The sequence below is a fragment of the Barbus barbus genome (assembly GCF_936440315.1).
Source record: "Barbus barbus genome assembly, chromosome: 2".
Taxonomy (NCBI): Eukaryota; Metazoa; Chordata; class Actinopteri; order Cypriniformes; family Cyprinidae; genus Barbus; species Barbus barbus.
The window spans coordinates 29,080,424-29,097,775 of NC_136730.1; the positions used below are offsets into that span (position 1 = coordinate 29,080,424).

The 17,352-nt window shown below is 38.0% G+C and overlaps 1 protein-coding gene across 1 annotated transcript in view; it reads right to left on the minus strand.

The window, feature by feature from the left end:
* LOC306844052 (neural-cadherin-like) overlaps window positions 1–14,978 on the minus strand; it is a gene marked incomplete at both ends in the record, with an annotated part of 265,863 nt that extends 250,885 nt beyond the window's left edge. Inside the window, one exon of the mRNA XM_079375899.1 lies at window positions 13,997–14,978. Coding sequence (XP_079232025.1) covers window positions 13,997–14,978 — 982 coding nt within the window. The remainder of the gene's footprint in view (window positions 1–13,996) is intronic.
* Between the last annotated feature and the right edge of the window lie 2,374 nt (window positions 14,979–17,352).

Sequence of the window (17,352 nt, forward strand, 5' to 3'; positions counted from 1 at the left end):
CACAAATCATGTGGCTTGTTGAGCAAAGGGGTTCTAATACTTCTCTAAGTGAACAGAGATACAATTTTCACTGTGGAAGGATAAAACAGGCACAAAAAACTTTACTTGAGCAAATTCTAGTGTGAATATATATTTGGGGTGGTCTCTTTTGAATTAAAGAACAACACCCTACACTAAACCAACTAGTGATGCACCCAAAATTATTCACTCAAAAATGAATTTTACTTCTGGCTGAAATAGTTTCGATGGACTGAAATAATTAACCATGACAGTGACATTTAATTAGTGCATCTTGATCTGGTGCATGAACAAAACATCATTAAACATTATTTGAACGAGCCTGCCATCCGATAAAAACAATAAGACATGTGCTTTGACACTTTTGATATGAAACATGTGAAACAGTGTTAGATCTCAAATTCTGTAATGAGCTTTCTTCATTATCTAATGAAATTCAAACAATAAATGTAATTTTGATGCTCTTTTAAGTAGCCATCTCAATTCAAGCAGCAGCACAAAGCGCACATAATCGATCATCTCTTCCTCTTTACTACTAGTTATACCACAAAATAGATATGAATGTATATCAGAAGGCATGTTGATATAATGAAATGTATGATGTCTCATGTAATTAACTCTCCCTGCAGAATGATTTGGGGAAAAAAATACATTACTAAAGACATTCAGTGTCCATAGCTTGTCAGTCAACTAGAAAATAACTAGAGGAACATTATACTATATGTATTATATGCAATATACTACATATGCATACTTAACCTGTTGCCTTTATTATTTATTGTATGTTTGAATATTGAATATTAAATGTTATTTCAACAAATAATTGAAGTTAAAGCACATAAATTGTATTATTAAAAAGTCAATATAAAACTCCTTTGTGCAATTTAAATATTTGGTAACACTTTATTTTATGGTCTCTTAACTAGTTGGTTATTAGCATGCATATTACTAGAATATTAGGCATTTATTAGTAGTAATTAAGCACATATTAATGCCTTATTCTACATCCCTAATCCTACCCAACACCTAAACTTAACAACTACCTTACTAACTATTAATAAGCAGCAATAAAGGAATTTATTGAGGGAAAAATAGTTAATAGTGAATAAGTGTTCCCTATTCTAAAGTGTTACCAAATAGTTACATACACTGCCTTACCAAAAAATAAATAAAAAAAAAGGCGATTCGGATTTAAATAAGCAATTTATGAAGAGTCTAGGACTGGATCATTATTTCAGTGATCAATGTGTTTCTGGCATGTAAAATGTTTTGAAAAAAGTATTTTGGAAATAAATGGAAATAAATGTTGTGATGTTGCACAAAGTTGATGAAACAATGCCACAAAGAAAGCACACCATTATCTAGCTAAAGGCAGTTCAATTTGGCAATCAAATTGTTTATTTTTTTTATTTGTTTGTTTATTTTTTTTATTTTTTTCGGACAAGCAGGGTAAAATCAACTCCAGAACAACCCAAAGGGTTAAAGTCAGGAATTTGTAATGTCAGTTTTTCACAGTTTTAGTCGGATGACATTGTCATCCAGGAATCTGGACATGGGTACTCCTTCCAACATGGTTGTTTGAGAAATAAAGAGCTATGCACTGCACCAGTAAAGGTTTAAAAAACTGTTGCCAAATATACATGACAGAAACATAAGCATTTGCTTCTTCACATCCAGGCAGAGAACCTCAGAACACCGTAGCAATCACGTAGTGACACCCTGGCAACCGCCCACAACCTGAGCATCATAGCAGCAACACTTGCATCAGCATCACTCACATTTCCTTCAGGAAATGCACAAATCTACTACTGCAACTTCTGTAACTACCATCACTATTGCTCAATGAAGTAAAAATAATGGATAAAGCAATATCAGAAGTTGCTGTACACTGTATATTTTAAAATACATGTGCTGCCTGTTCTCCAGTGAACTGAGACTCTACCTCTCTGCGTGTATGTGTGTGTGTGTGTGTGTGTGTGTGTGCATGCTTCACACTGCCTGAGGTGAGGCTGTAAGATCGAGAGCTCAGCAGTAGTTCCCTAGATTACTCCATTTCCTATGCTCTGATTACCAAGGGCTGAGGTGAACTGATCTATAGAACCCAGCATCCTGAAATCCTGTTCCCGAGAACGAGAGAGCAAGAGAGCGAGAGAGTGAGAGAGAAAAGCATGCTAATGAACTTCATTCCTATGCCACATGGTCATTAATCTACGATTAGAGCACTCTGTGAGCCTGCTGGTGCAAGACAGCCAGCTATAAATATTGACTACTTAGCATGTGAGCAGATATATTGTCCGCGTTCTGCTACATGAATGACAAGGATTTCGAGCAAGCCCTAAACTACACAAACTGCAGGGCTCCAGACAAAAAAATTGAGTAGGGAGCCATTGGCTCCTATAAAAGAAAAACTTAGGCGCCAAATAATTTTTTTAGGTGCCACAGAATAAAAGTGGTTTATTTTATTATTATCATTTTATTTTTCCCCCTCTATTTTAACATTTCAATCATTTTGTCATGTGTTTATGTCTTATCTTTTCTAGGCTTATCAGCATTTTAATCCATCTTGTAGATGATCAGGTCGACCGGGGGACTAAGGTTCACTTAAAGTGTGAATTAAATGTCTTTTACAACTTGAAATATACAGTCACAAAGAATTGTTCGTTACACAGAATCTGTACCAATATCATGGACCATAAGCATCACTTGGCAACTGAGTGCAGTGCATCCTATAAATGTTGTCACGTCTTTCACACATTCAGTCTGTTTTTCTTCATTAGTAAAATGTAATTTTATAGGAGGAGTTGAATCATGTACAACAGAATAAGTAAAAATATTAATATGCAACAGCGCATGAATATAGCAAAACGCTCCTCTTTATAGTTATTTTTCTAGCTGACTGATGAGTTTATGGACACTGAGTGGTTATTCTGAGGTAAATGTATTACAATGCAATGTTTACAAGCTTTATACATTTCCTCAGTTTGAAACACTGAATGAGCTTTTACATAAAACATTTCAGTAAGTTGTACTATAGGCTTTCTTATTGCCTACCTTTTGATCATGTTCATTTCATACTATAGTAGTAAATCGAAATATATAATGGGTTCACTTGCTGCTTTAACTGAAGTGCTAAAGAGATCGCGCCTGAGCATTAAGTGCGATACTCTGCGCTCGCGCGATCCGGACGCATACACGGACCGTGTGGACGCGGGGTACTGGTGTTTATATTACCCAAAGTGTGCGCTTGTGGTCCGCATTAAAGAGCACCCAAACCGCATCATTTGAATTTCGTAGCATTTTAAAGCTGATACTTTCTTTATTAAAAAGTAAGACAGCACAAAGCTTTCTGCGATTACTGGATGGCAAGTGCATGCGCTTCAAATAACAGGAAGTCCATGCATTAACAGAACACAGCATATAGACTAAGATCTCGATAAGAAGAAGCCATATTAGTAATGATTATAAATGAGAATTGTTGACGATATTGCCAGTATCCACAGAGCTGACAGCTTTACCTGTTGAAGTTTGTTCAAGTTGTGCACGAAATAGACACGGCTTTTCTGCACTTGCACTTTGGGGCTGTTTACACCTGGTCACTTCATGCATTTTTTCCTGATCGGATAGCTATCTGATCCTGAAAAGACCAGGTGTAAATGCCGTCCGAAACGCATTCGAGACGGATATAAATCCAATCGCTCGAACCACTTCAGGAGGTGGTCTGGGCGAAACCGGACAAGTGTAAATGCATCTGGTTGTTGAAACCACATATGGTAATTTTACTCCTCCCATAATATTAAAATAATAGATGTGTGAGAGCGTTTTATAGGCTATATGGCATGTTATAGTCAGATATGACAGCGCAATGCAACAAGCATCACCGCGGATGAGTAGCGGAGTATTTCTTCAGCAAGCGACGCGCAAACTGAATGAACCTGAAAGTAAGTCGCAGACGCTCAACACACAATCTTCTTCATTAAAAGTAGCGAGACTAGCCTATCTTTCCAGTGCTGATGCCGCGCGCTCTCTTGTTGCGGTCTCTGATATTGAAATTAGCTGATAATTAATAAAATTATCCATTGCTTTCATTTACGTGAACTCCGTTATATTTGCATATCAAGCGGGAATTGAAGAACGGCTTTATATCCGTTTTGCGAAGACACATTTATGTGGCCAAGTGTAAATGGGGAAACGTTTTAACAAATCATATAGATATCCGATCAGAGAAAATGCATGAAGTGACCAGGTGTAAACAGGCCCTTTCAGGTCTCTCTCACTGCGTTCAGCAGACTGTGTGCGGCAGAGACGAGGACTGTTTGAAACTCTTTTCCAGTAAAACTTTGATGCGCATCGTCTTATGTTAGTTTAATACGTGAACATAACAAAAGATGTGAGCGCAAAACAATCGGGAAAAAAGTCCTTTCATGCAAATTATATATAAGTTAGTCGCAAGAGGCGACCTCAGCAAAAACTTCACTCGCAAATTAATATTTTTGGTCGCAAATGCGACCATTTTAGTCGCAGTTTGGAGCCCTGAACTGCATTCAGCATTCTGGTGCATAAGGACATAAGTCTGTTTTTCTTCAAAGGGACATATAGATAAATGTTCCTTAAGAGTACTCAGAAAATTATGTCTATACTGAACTGAAACAGCCTTGTGAACTGCTCTAATTTTAGTGTCTTAAGAGCAGGTCTACCAGGAAAATGAGAGGGAAGAAAGAACAGTTTGTGCAGACTTTATGGTTATTGTTCTATTAAAGTTATAGTTCTATGTTCTGTTATGTTACTATATATACAAGCTCAAAAACCCCACAGGCAGATGAAAAGTTTAGAAATGCGAACTGAATCAAGAAAGAGAAATGAAAAGGATAGACAGAGACAGAGAGTGTATAGAGACATTCAGAGAAGGCAGACCACAGGTGTTCATGGCCTCTTGAATTGATTTAACCAGCACAATTGCATAAGGATAGAGCATTATTGCAAAGTGCAACAAAAGCAGACACAAATAAACAAGAACTACCACCAACTCTTATTAAAACACACATCCACAGAAAGCTTTGGCTGCATTTACACTGCAAATGTAAAGCAGGGATCTGCACATTAGACACACATCAGATCTGCTTACATTCGATTAAGACTTAAATGACTGCATTTACATAAATAACATGCCAAGATGCACTAGGTTGGTCGGCACTATCTAGCAGTCAGAATTGCAGAGTGCTAACAAGCAATTAACAGGAACTGAATGGAAAATGTCAAATTTGAATTAAATTTGAACTGAGCTAGCAAGCAGAACTGTAATGTGAATTTGAATGCAAAGTAGCAGAATTAAAATTCAAGAGAGTTATATAATGTTTTAAATGCCACCTGTATACAAATTTATATCACAAAATTTATTGGATATATCTCATCACAGTTAAGAAATTTTGTGGACCAGGGTGGGAGAACGCATTACCTAAATAGCATTTCTTGTTTCTGCCAATAGATTTCAATTACAATACATATTTTTAAAGGCTGTTTTCTCAAAATGAGTTTTTTCTGACCCTGAGCCATAAATCTCCACTTCATTAGCACTTACACACACCAAACTTTACTCCTGTCTATATCCTGAAGGTTTTTACAGAGGGATTTGTTCATAATATAGTAATTTGCTTTATTACATACAACATTTTATTACCCCAAAAACTGTGAAAATATATTGTTTTCTAGTAAGTATTTTCTGAAATACGAAAAATTAGATACCCTCTGTAAAAACATTTGACTCTAATATGTCAAAAAAATTAAACAAGAATTTTGAAACTGACTTCATTCAGTTTTCAGATTTTTGTACTAGAAATTTATGTAAAAGAGCACATATTTAATTAAATAATCCATCATTTGCATATTTAAACCTAACATTTTAGAAAACTTGTAATACAAAAAAAATGTTTGCGATTATCAATGGAATCAATCAACTGCGTAAGTGAAAAATAATATTTGCAGGCCGTCACAGTGGATATTAAAAATAAAACATTGTGAAATAAGCTAATTGAATCAGATATGCATCAGCTTTAGAGCCACATACGAAAGTGGTTGAAAAATCATGCTGGTTTGATGTGTGATGTTACTGTTTACCTATATGCAACAAGATCCAATCTGCAACATCTACCTCCCAAAAAAATCTGAATTGGTTGACAGTGTAAATGTACCCTTTCTCTACACTTCAAAACAGATTGATGCTGTGAAACTACGCCACAAAAGGCTGCTAGCCTGCTAATGTTGCATCACTTTCAGCTAGTACTCTCCAGGGCCAAATCTCAGGATACGCCATCAGCTTCAAACACACACAAATATCACAGATCCTTATGATGAATGTCAGTGTCATAGCGGGCAACTCAGAGGCACGGAAGAGTTAGCACTCATCACAGGCTCCAGCGATTCAGGGCCACGTGGCCTATTAAATGCGGACAGGAAATGGTACCGAAGTCACAGACGCAGTTGCATTTGTCAGCATTATTAAGAGAGGAGCTGGCTGGCAACTATCTTGCTCGAGAGCCGAGGCGAGAATGCCATCTTGGAAAGGTCACAGGCTGCCTGCTATCCTCCCATTTGTCTGTTTGATTAAGTCTGGCAATTAGAAGAATTGGCTGCCACACTTACAGTCTCCTATATCAGAGAGAGCCAGATTGAATACAAACTAATCACAGAACAGTCCTAAGCAGAGCAGATGAAATGGTGGGAAAAGAAAAGAAAGAGAAAATAACGCCAAGATGGGCCAAGATTGTAGACGGACTGATGAAATAATCAGCGATGGAATAATACACAAGATAGATAGAGTTGGATCTCTACCTAGCTGCCTTCTGATAATTAAGCAATCCGGCTATTCGGGTGTATGTCTTGCCTGCTTAACACACACATACAAACCACACACGTTCAGAAGCATTGCTTACACAAGCATGATAAGCATATAAACAGATCCTTACATAACCACACACACACACACATTCAATCTAGAGTCTAGGGCATAAATGCAGTGACACAAGGCTAATTTAAGAGGAGCTGTAGGATATAGGCTGTGTACAGCATGAACTCCCAATTACCAATAGTGAGAGTGTCTCCCTGAGGAGTGAGGGATAGAGAACTCGAGAGAGAGGAGATGATGGGGCCATGGTATTCTGCCATACAGCTTTATTTGCTTCTCAATAGGCATTGAGGGGAGTTTGGATAAGCTGTGTCCGTTTGTGTATGCACAGATTGGGTCTGTTTGCATGTGCTTTAAAAGTTTGATTTCAGTATGACTGAAGCAATCTTTTTTTCATTTTAAAATGCAGACTGCAAAGAATCGGTCATATTCAATATTGTTCAGTGAATGGTTGTCGGTGAAATTAAGTCTTTTCAAAGGATTCCATAATATTTGAAAATTTTGTGTGAGGGTGAATGATTTCCAAACAGATTTCACAACAGGTTCAGGTATGTCATGTGAATTTGCCACATTTTTGCTTTCCATTTCCATTGTTTTTCTATGTAAACATGATGAATACGCTTCCATTCCACTGATCGTCATCGCACAAATTTGGAACAACATGACATGACCTCATTTTTATTTTGTGTGACCTACCCTTTTACCGTTTATTGGTAAATATTTGTACTTCTCAGCATACTTCTATGTATATGCAATTTTTAGATGCAAACACAATGTTATGTGATGAGTCTTCCTCAGAGATAGAAATCAAAAAGCCAGTCCTCAAATGTTAGAAATACTTTTTTTTTTCTTCCCATGGCAATTTAACGCTGTCAGTGCTGTAGTTGTTGGGGAAACTGGACAATTGATGCAAACAAAAAATAAAATACTTGTGATGATTGTGTGTGTTGGTGGGGGCTGTTGTTAGCCACAACATTTTTGAAGACAGTTTCTTTCACATCACACACAGAACTAATGTAAAAATATGTAAAAATAAACTAAGTAAAGTAATGACACCATACACCATTGTTGGCTTTATTGAACACATAAATAATGGAGATCAGAGGTAATAAAAGTGCTTACTAGCATTCTATTTACAATCACTTCATTATATTCTGCTGGTCAGTAACCAAATCACCAATAGCAGCCTGACTGAATCACTACATGCAATTTCTAAACTGAGTTCACTCCCATCTAATCCAAGAAAAAGAGCCCAAATACTTCTAAAATGTACAATGTTTGACATAAACTGCTTTCAAATCACCAGGGAGCAAAAAGAGAAAATTCCAAGTGCTCCCTGAATCAAGCATGAAAACAACACTGCAGACTTCCATTCACACCTGCTTTCACAGACATGATTAACTGGAGCTGCAACCGTTCAAATGTTCTAACACCAATGTTCTGAGACATGCCACAGTGCACTTTTCATCTGCTACATCTGATTTTGTTCCACTTAAGGTAACCCGGCATGTCTGGAGCTTGTGCTGGTACATGCATATCTGGACTGTAACACACCTATTCATTTTGTGTCACAGACATTCTATAGAGAGCCCTGGGTGACTTTAAGAAAGCCATAAAGCCTATTGTTTGCCACAGAACTCCCACATAATTTTATAATGGCTAAATGTATGCCTAGATTACAAAATGAGGTCCATAGCGAAGAGCTTTTGTGACTCCTGCTGCTGAATGAAAACTTGTTCTTACTAAGTAGTTGTAGCAATGATTATCTCTGAATTTGTGAGGTGTTTCTATATTTGCTACATTGTTGCATTAAATATTCATTTACTCTAGAGTTCATTAAATTATTTAAATAATTTTCTCTTTCCATAGCTGTCAATCTTTACACATGCTTTATCTTCATCCCTTGGATGGACAAATCGAAACATTACTAACTGCAAACACCAGCAGCTCTTCCCTCCTCTCTTTTTCTTTCTCTCTGGTGCACTTTTAAGTTTCTACTATAAAAAAGAAAAAATTTAACGGTGTGAGAACATCTTTACATATGAACCTTTAACCTGTTAACTAGCACCAGGACGCCAGTGCACCGAAAGCTGTTTAAGACCTTTAAGATCTGTATTTATACATGTCAAATGCTGCAAGAGAAAGTGTACTCATGTGTTACCAGGGTTATCTGGAAATATACGCGTGTTGTCTACTAGAGAGCAGATTTTGCTCAGAGTTTTCGTGCTTTTGCTCGAGTGTTTGAGTCTATGTATGTGCGTGTGCAAACGTCTGACCCTGTGAATCATTTGCTAGCTCCTCTGTGTCCCTGGCGGAAGAAGCTCCCCATATGCTGTGGTAACTCTTTGGCTCATGCTGACCAGATTAACAGATTTTCAGTATTGAAGGCTGGTCAAGACCCAGAAAAACATTGAGCCTGTCATTCAAATTAAGCCCTGTTGATGTGGGTGTTTAGGGCCATTACCAGAATGGGGCTCAGAATCTCCCTTGCAAAACACATGCTTGTTGGTCTAATGCAAAAACTGTGGCTTCAGACACCTGGGTCATATTCCACGTGCAAGGATAATAGAAATGCAAATGCATATCTGCCACCTTAACGAAATATAGACAACGGAAATGACTAAGAGCAGAATGTTCTAGGCCAGCTGCGTGAGAGAGGGAAGAATAGGCTAGTGTCAATCTCTTTTCGATCTGAAAACTTGCACTGAATTACAAGGAGCTTGACTCCATCATGTCTAATTGAGAGAGAAAGAGGGCTTGAGCAAGACAGCCGATGATATCTCTAAGGTAAGATTACACTGGGCTGTTGAGATTGGGATTCGAAGTCTGTCATTGGTTTACACCCAAATACTGGCTCTGTTCGCAAGCACACAAAAACTATCTATCAGCTTCCTCTGTGCAGGGGTTAATTGATCCCACCGCACTGATACCACAAAGACTGGCAGCATCAGACGTGCTCTGACAAGAAAGCTGAAGGGTTATGAGGAAAAAGATAGAAAGTGAGGTGGAGAGTTAGAAAGATAATGAAGAAATGTAGAGGGGAAAGGAAGGAAAGACCCAGAAAAACAACTAAGACTGGACTTTTTGGTCAAATTACCCAGACTTGCTCAGTGATTCTACAGACACAACACATCAGCATGCACGGAAAAGGAAGATGCATGGAGTGATTTGTAGGAAGAGAGATGATGTCTGGAATAATTTACATTTATGAAGATTTATTAAGACACAGGCACATCAGTTATGTATACTTGCATTGTAAAATGCAAATGTAAAATCTAATCATTTAGATGCAAACAGTGTTTGACATTTAAAAAAAAAATGTTTAGCATTTTAGTCTTTTTATGTAAAAATTGCATAGTATAAACCTGTTGATTGGTTAACTGCAAGTTTCCTTTCTACACACGGTTAATAATTGCAAAAAAAAAAAAAAAAAAACATTTGTAAGTAAAATTAAGTTAATCTACGGAAAATATTGAAAGGACATTCCCAGAAATTCCTGCCTGGCATATCATGATTTCATTTTATATAAATAGTTACGATTTTGTGATCAGCAACATGATTTAGTAGACTGGTAAATAAGCCTTACATCACTTTATTAGTGATCTGGCAAAATTTGTTAACATATTCTATAATGTTGCATGTATTTTTTTGGCATATAAAGGGTTTTATGAAGGTAAATTGAAGGCAATTTTAAGAATTTTAAGATGAAAACGGTAAAAACAGGGAAAACAGTATGTCAATATATTGTCTAAATGTCCATTTCAAGGGAACACACAATGAGCTCCATTAGCAACAGTTTGAAAACACAACAGATCTTTATCACACTGCAAAAATGTAATGTTCTTCCTTGTTATTTTAAAATCAAGACACAGTGAGAAGCAAAATGACAGAAGATAACGAGCCTTGTTTTGTGTGAACCTGATTAAAAAGAAGTTGAGTTTACAACTAAAACAAGAACAAATCTGCCAGAATCACCTGAATTCAAATGAGGAAGAAAAAAAAATTAAACCCCTTTCAATTTCTCATAAAACAAGACTTAAAATTTTTTTTTTATTATTTTGCATCCCAATAAAATATATCTTGATTTAAGGATGTTTGGATATTTGAACTGGAAAACAAGACAATACTACATATTAAGCTTGTCTTGCAATACATGCAACATGTAATGTTATGACTTTATTAATTTAAGATTTTCTCCTCCAATTTAAGACATTCATTTGTAGAAGGGCTAATTAATTAGAAGCGACTTAATTAAGACTCAATATTTAAATATCTGCTTCAAGCATCATCGTGTTAGGTCAGCTATAACAAAAAGCATTCTGTTTAAAAGGTACTCTGTACATTCATCCAGTTAGCACACAAAAGTGAGACAAAAGAGAAAAGTACAGAAAAGAGAAGGAGATGTACGTTGTTAACATTCAGCAATCTTGACAGCAGCATGAGATAATGAAGACACTCTACATTCACCTCCAGACATTGTCACTTCCTTGATTGTTCTGGAGGAGAATGTTGTACTTGAGAGTATCAGCGGCCTACCCAGTGCAATTAGATTGTTTTGGTCTTCTCTATGTATTAATCATTGAATACCTAGAGGAGATCAAAGTATAAATTTGAGGTTTTAAAGTTGACTCGGAGGCTGTCGTCAATTGCTCTGCAAGATTGTGGTTGTTTAATGATTTTTTTGGAGCGTATATGCCTACAGATTTGTTCAAATGATAAATTCTCACTTTGTGACTGGTTTTTGCATCTTAATTTCAATAATGAATGATGTTCAGCTAATTCAAAAGAGAATTTTGACTTCATTATCTGAAAACTGGAAATATGATGTGTTCCAAATATATAAGAGCTTGATAGGGGAAAAATGCAATATCCAAAGCTAAAAAGAGGAAAGATAAAAATATATTTAATACACACACAAAAAAAATCCCCATCTTTTAAATAAATGTGGTTACCTGAAAGCTCATTACTTCCAAAGAGCCACAGGCAAATGTGAGGTCAGCAGACGTTCTTCTCGTTCCTGATTAAAACCAGCTGTTTGGCCTCATTGTTTGTGCTAAGCTTTCACAGAGGGCTTCACACCGCACAACATTCACAGACCTGCAAACATCCCCACACACACACAAACAAGCGCCCTTGAACATATGCTAGGAACACGGACTCTCGAAAAAAAAAAAAAGCAGTGGCTCCAGAGCCGCAGGTCCAGCAAGCAGAAAGTCCCTGATTAACAAACCAATGCTAATTAAATCACAGACCGCTAAATCATGCCCGGTCAACTGCTCAAATATGAGCACATTCCACTAAACGCCTCATCTTCCCTGCAGTTTCCTCTAACTGCACTGCCAGTCTGAAATCCACAAAATGAGAAAGTGAATGAGATGGGATTACATAGCTAATGCGAGCAGATGAAGGAAAGTAGAGCACAATCTCCAACTCAAGAAGGATTAAATCACCCCGGATTCGTGCCAGAATTCAGCTTGATGTGCAGGGTTCACCGGCAACGCAAAGGATGCAATTACAGGTGAATACAGAAGTATGATATGATTCTGTAAAAGGGCCCATGCGAGCGCCTTACATACCAAATTTCCTCCTTTTCTCCCTCAAATACACACACACAAATACTTAAATTGCTGAGCACTGACTGAATGACCTGTTTAAATGGAGAGGAATTATTTAAAGGCCAAGGTTTGAGGGAAGAAAATCGTGATGTGATGAACAAAGCAATATGCACAACCCGCTGAAATGTAAAACTTGAGCTTAATTGTAAAACTGCTGGCAATCTGCAGTGAAAATTGCATGGCACGTTTTCTTGACAACTTTGAATTTAAACACCAATTAAGGGGAGAAACAATTTTTATCACCGTGTGCACTGCAGGCAAAAACAATTTTTTCATGCACCTGTCAAATTTGAGATTTTGGGTTGTTTGGTTTTTCATAAAGTATTTTTTCAGATTAGTGGAAAGAAAACATCCAAAAGACACCGTTAAGTGTTTCTTTTATAGCACTTTATCTATTTGTCAATAGATATAGTCAATAGATTTTTTATCCTACATTGAGCCATATATCTCCACTTCACTAGCACTTACACAAACCAAACTTTCCATCTTAATTCCTGTCTATATCCTGAAGGTTTTTACAGAGGGATTTGTTCATATATAATTTGCTTGATTATATACAACATTTTATCCCCCCCAAAATTGTGAAAATGTATTGTTTTCTGTCTGTTCTAAGTATTTTCTGAATTATGGAGTGACAAAATGAGATACCCAAAATTCCCTCTGTAAAAACTTTTGACTCTAAATGATGTTTTATTAACAAAGTTCGGGAGGAGCACGTCAGATACTTAGCCTAATTAAACACAAGTGGTATGCAATCAAGTCAATCAACTCACGGACATAAATACAGCTGACATACCTCCACTCATTTGACGGTCTATCAGCATCCCTCCACCACCCCTTCTCCACCAATATCACTAAGTTCTCAGGGGATACTCTGGGTTCGGGCCATTCCCGAGCTCAGAGCCCTTCCCCAGGACATTCATTTTTTTAACCTATTCACCTGCAGTGTCTCGCCTTAAGAAAATCCAGTTAAATTCTCACAAAATTGAGTAGAAATTAACAAAATTATAGATGCAAAGATGCTGTTGATGTTGAAAACAAAGCATTGGCATAATTCACAGTAAATCCTACTAATACCAAAGTTTACAGTATACAAATTAAATGCTCATTTTATGTTAAGTTTCTGCATTTGTCACCCAGGTGTGTATGAATATATTTCAGCATCGCAATGCAATCGAAAGCTTTCATTCATGGTTTCATCTGCGCCTTGATTCGTGTCAGTTACACACCAGCCTTTACCGCGAGTGATAATTAAACTGATTCCTGTGAACTTTGTGCATCTGTAATGAGGGAAGCTGCATATGACGTGCTCAGTCTGAGGGAAGAGGAGGAGGATTTGGGTCATGTTTTGGGGGTGTTCAGGTGAAATCTGCCAGCACGCGCTGGAGACACTTTACAGGTGGGAAAGAGACCGGGGCATATAGTCGTATTGTAGAGATATTTGGATTAGTCACGGCGCACTCACCTCGCTTATCTTGTACTTTTACAGTTATCTCCACTAGCGGCTGCGTCTCTCGGTCTAGCCGCCTTGATATAACCAAATCTCCGCTGTCCCGACTCACGGTGACGGGAGAGTTGTCCGCGTCCGGGTGAATCAGCTCAAAACTGGCGGACTGAAACCTCACCGGGTGTAGATTCATTATGACGGAGCCGATACTCGCGTCTTCGGACACGGTGATAAGCACCGGCTCCGGCACGGAGCGGGACTTTCTCGAGAGTCCGTTATCAATCTGAGGAAGGGCTGGCCATTGGCGAGGACTGATCTCTACATCCATTTTCTGACTGGTCCGAGCGGGCCAACCGTGGTCTCGCGCAAACACGCTGAACTTTATGGGCTGCGCGAGACCCAGAATCGAGTCCACGAGGAGGATGTCGCCGGTTTTGGGCACCACATAGAAACTGCCGTTTCTAGGGAGCGCGTAGTATATGAGCTCAGCGTTTTTGCCGCTGTCGATGTCCTCCGCTTTCACCGTGTACACCACCGACCTCAGGGCCGTGGCGTCGTCCAAAGTTATTTTGACGTCTGCGTGTTGGAAAGTGGGCTCGTGGTCATTCGTGTCGAGCACGTCCACTTTAATTGAAGCAACTTCGGCCACGACGCGCACGGCTGGAGCGCAGCTCTGACAGCACAGCGCGAGACTGAGGAGATACTCAGCGCGCTCCTCTCGATCGAGAACGTTAGAGGTTTTCAGTAATATGTGTCCTCGCTTGTGGTGAGCGAAGACGTGAAAATCTTCACTCCTGTCCCCCAGGAGTTTCATGTGCATCCCGGACTTGGAACACCATCGCTGCGGATCGATGCGCTTCACCGGGATACTCAGTCCGTTCACTTTTGAGCCAGGGGGAGAGTTCTCAAATACATGCCCGTGGAAGAAAGGTATTCGTTCGTCGGTCTTATTTCCCAGCACAAAAGTCACACAATATGGCAATAAAATAGTCCAAAACATGATTGCAAGTTTACAGCACTCTAGCTTTTCTCAAGCGACAGTGTTCATGGTGCGTGAATTCGTTCCTCGTTCGTTGGACGGTGATCCTCCAGATTCTGAGCAGCACAACTTTCCCTCCGTCGCCTCGCGCTTTAGCAGCGATCTGCTCGGGCACGCGCTTGAGCTCGCGGAGTTTCAGAGACCAGCACTACTGTGATGGACAGCGCCACGCGCGAAGGGCGGGGCTTTGGACTAAACAGGGATTCCTCTGGGGAACTCTTTCCTATAGAATTGAGTATATACTTGGCTTAAGCAACTTGTGTGTTTGTGTGTGTGTTTCTGTGTGTTGATGTTAGGCTACAAAGCGCACAACGGTTATAGCAGACGATGCTCATGCACAGGAATGTGAAATAATCCTGGTCAATGTCAAATTCTTATTTGGCTCTCATAACGTTAATCTGCACTACAGTACTTTAGGACACACTGACCGAATTTATGCTCCTCATTTTTATAATGTATGTCAACCTACAAATCACTATTGAGAAGGCACATACAGGTTAATTGCAATAAAAGTTATTATATTCATATAAGCCTAGTTATTAGATATCTTTGCCATGTGATATAATGTTAGATATTTTACTTTATTTCAGACAAAACAAGTTATGTAACTCCCCTAGAATATAAATCCTCCAGAATGCAGCAACATTCAACACCACTGCTCAAGTGTTGTACTGTAAGTGTGGTTTTAGGTAGATGGAGCAATCTGTGACATTATACATTATAGGCTAAGTGATTGGGGGGGGGGGGGGGGGCATAAATAAACTAAAGAAAAATTGTGAGGAACATGTAAGCAAATGTCAAGTCCATTCAAGTCAATTTTAAAAAGCACTATACAAATATTGTTTCAATGCAGCTTTACTGAAATCATGCTTCTGACCCTTCAGTGAATAAACCAAAAGCAAGTGTGCAATAGAAAACTAAACAAAATGACTTGAAATTAGTTGTTTGTATATACTGTCTTGCATATCCTAGTTTAATTTATTCAGCAAATACAAGACTAACATTACACATACAGAGGAACTAGATACTGTATAATAGATAATATGGCATAGTACATTTAATAAAATATGCTCCCCCATCTTTTTTTTCCCCTTTCCCATTGCACACTTGCTTTTGGTTTATTAATTGAAAGGTCAAAAGAATGATTTCTGTAAAACTGCACTGAAACAATATTTGTATAGTACTTTTTAAAACTGAATTGAAAGGACTTGATATTTCTTCACATTCTGTACTATCTGAACATGATACTGAATGAAATTTTTTAAATGCTGTCTTGTTCAGATAGTAGCCTTGAAATGTTAGCGCAGGCTGATGCTGTATGCATTTGATTTTAAAAAGGTTAAACATGCTGTTAGTTTTAAAATAAATATTTAACTCCACAGCAGTTTTGCCTTTGGTAGTATTTCTATAATTCTAAAATGTGAAAACTAGTAAGGTAAAACAATAAGGGTCAATTTGACGCCCTAATCGATTAACTTCTGTTAACATATAGAACCTTGTTTCTTCATCAGAATGTATATGGAGAAATTTAACATTACATAACCTACTCACCAATGGATTATATGAAGTGAATGGGTGCCATCATAATGAGAATCCAAATAGCAGATAAAATAATCACAATAACCCACAAGTAGCTTCTGGCCAAAATATGAGTACCCTGTTATCTTCTAACTTCAAAATCCATCAAAATATTTGTTTGAAACTGTTTTGATTTCACCTGTAAATAGAGCTTGACCTGAATATATTTCTCTCCTGATTCAGATGAGACATTTTTTCAAAGAAGAAAGCAATATTATGGACAGGGGACTCAATAGAAGCAATAGTTTGACGTTAAGAATGTCTTCGAGATTTCTTGTTACACACAAGCAGCTTTTCAAGATGTTATTTGATGGACTGAGTCGTGTGGATTACTTGATGTTTTTATCAGCTATTTGGACTCTCATTCTGATGGCACCCATTCACTGCAGGGAATCCATTGTTGAGCAAGTAATGTAATGCAAAATTTCTCCAAATGTGTTCTGAAAAATAAAAACACATCTACATATTGGATGGCCTGAGGCGGATGAGTAGATTTCCAGCAAATGTAAATTTTTGGGTCAATTATTCTTTAAAGATTGACTAAAGGTCAGTTGACTAAAATGTAACTTTATTTTTCTGACGGAGGTAATTAATTCTAAAGAAACAAACAACCCTATGGGAAGTAGTGACCCAAAGCAATGACGTTGGTCTCAAATGATATGCCTCGCCGGCCCCTCCACAAACTACAACAAGAAGTTGCGGAGGAGCTGTTAATTGCCTTGTGCAGCGTCTTTTTTAATACACATTGATTTTTTCT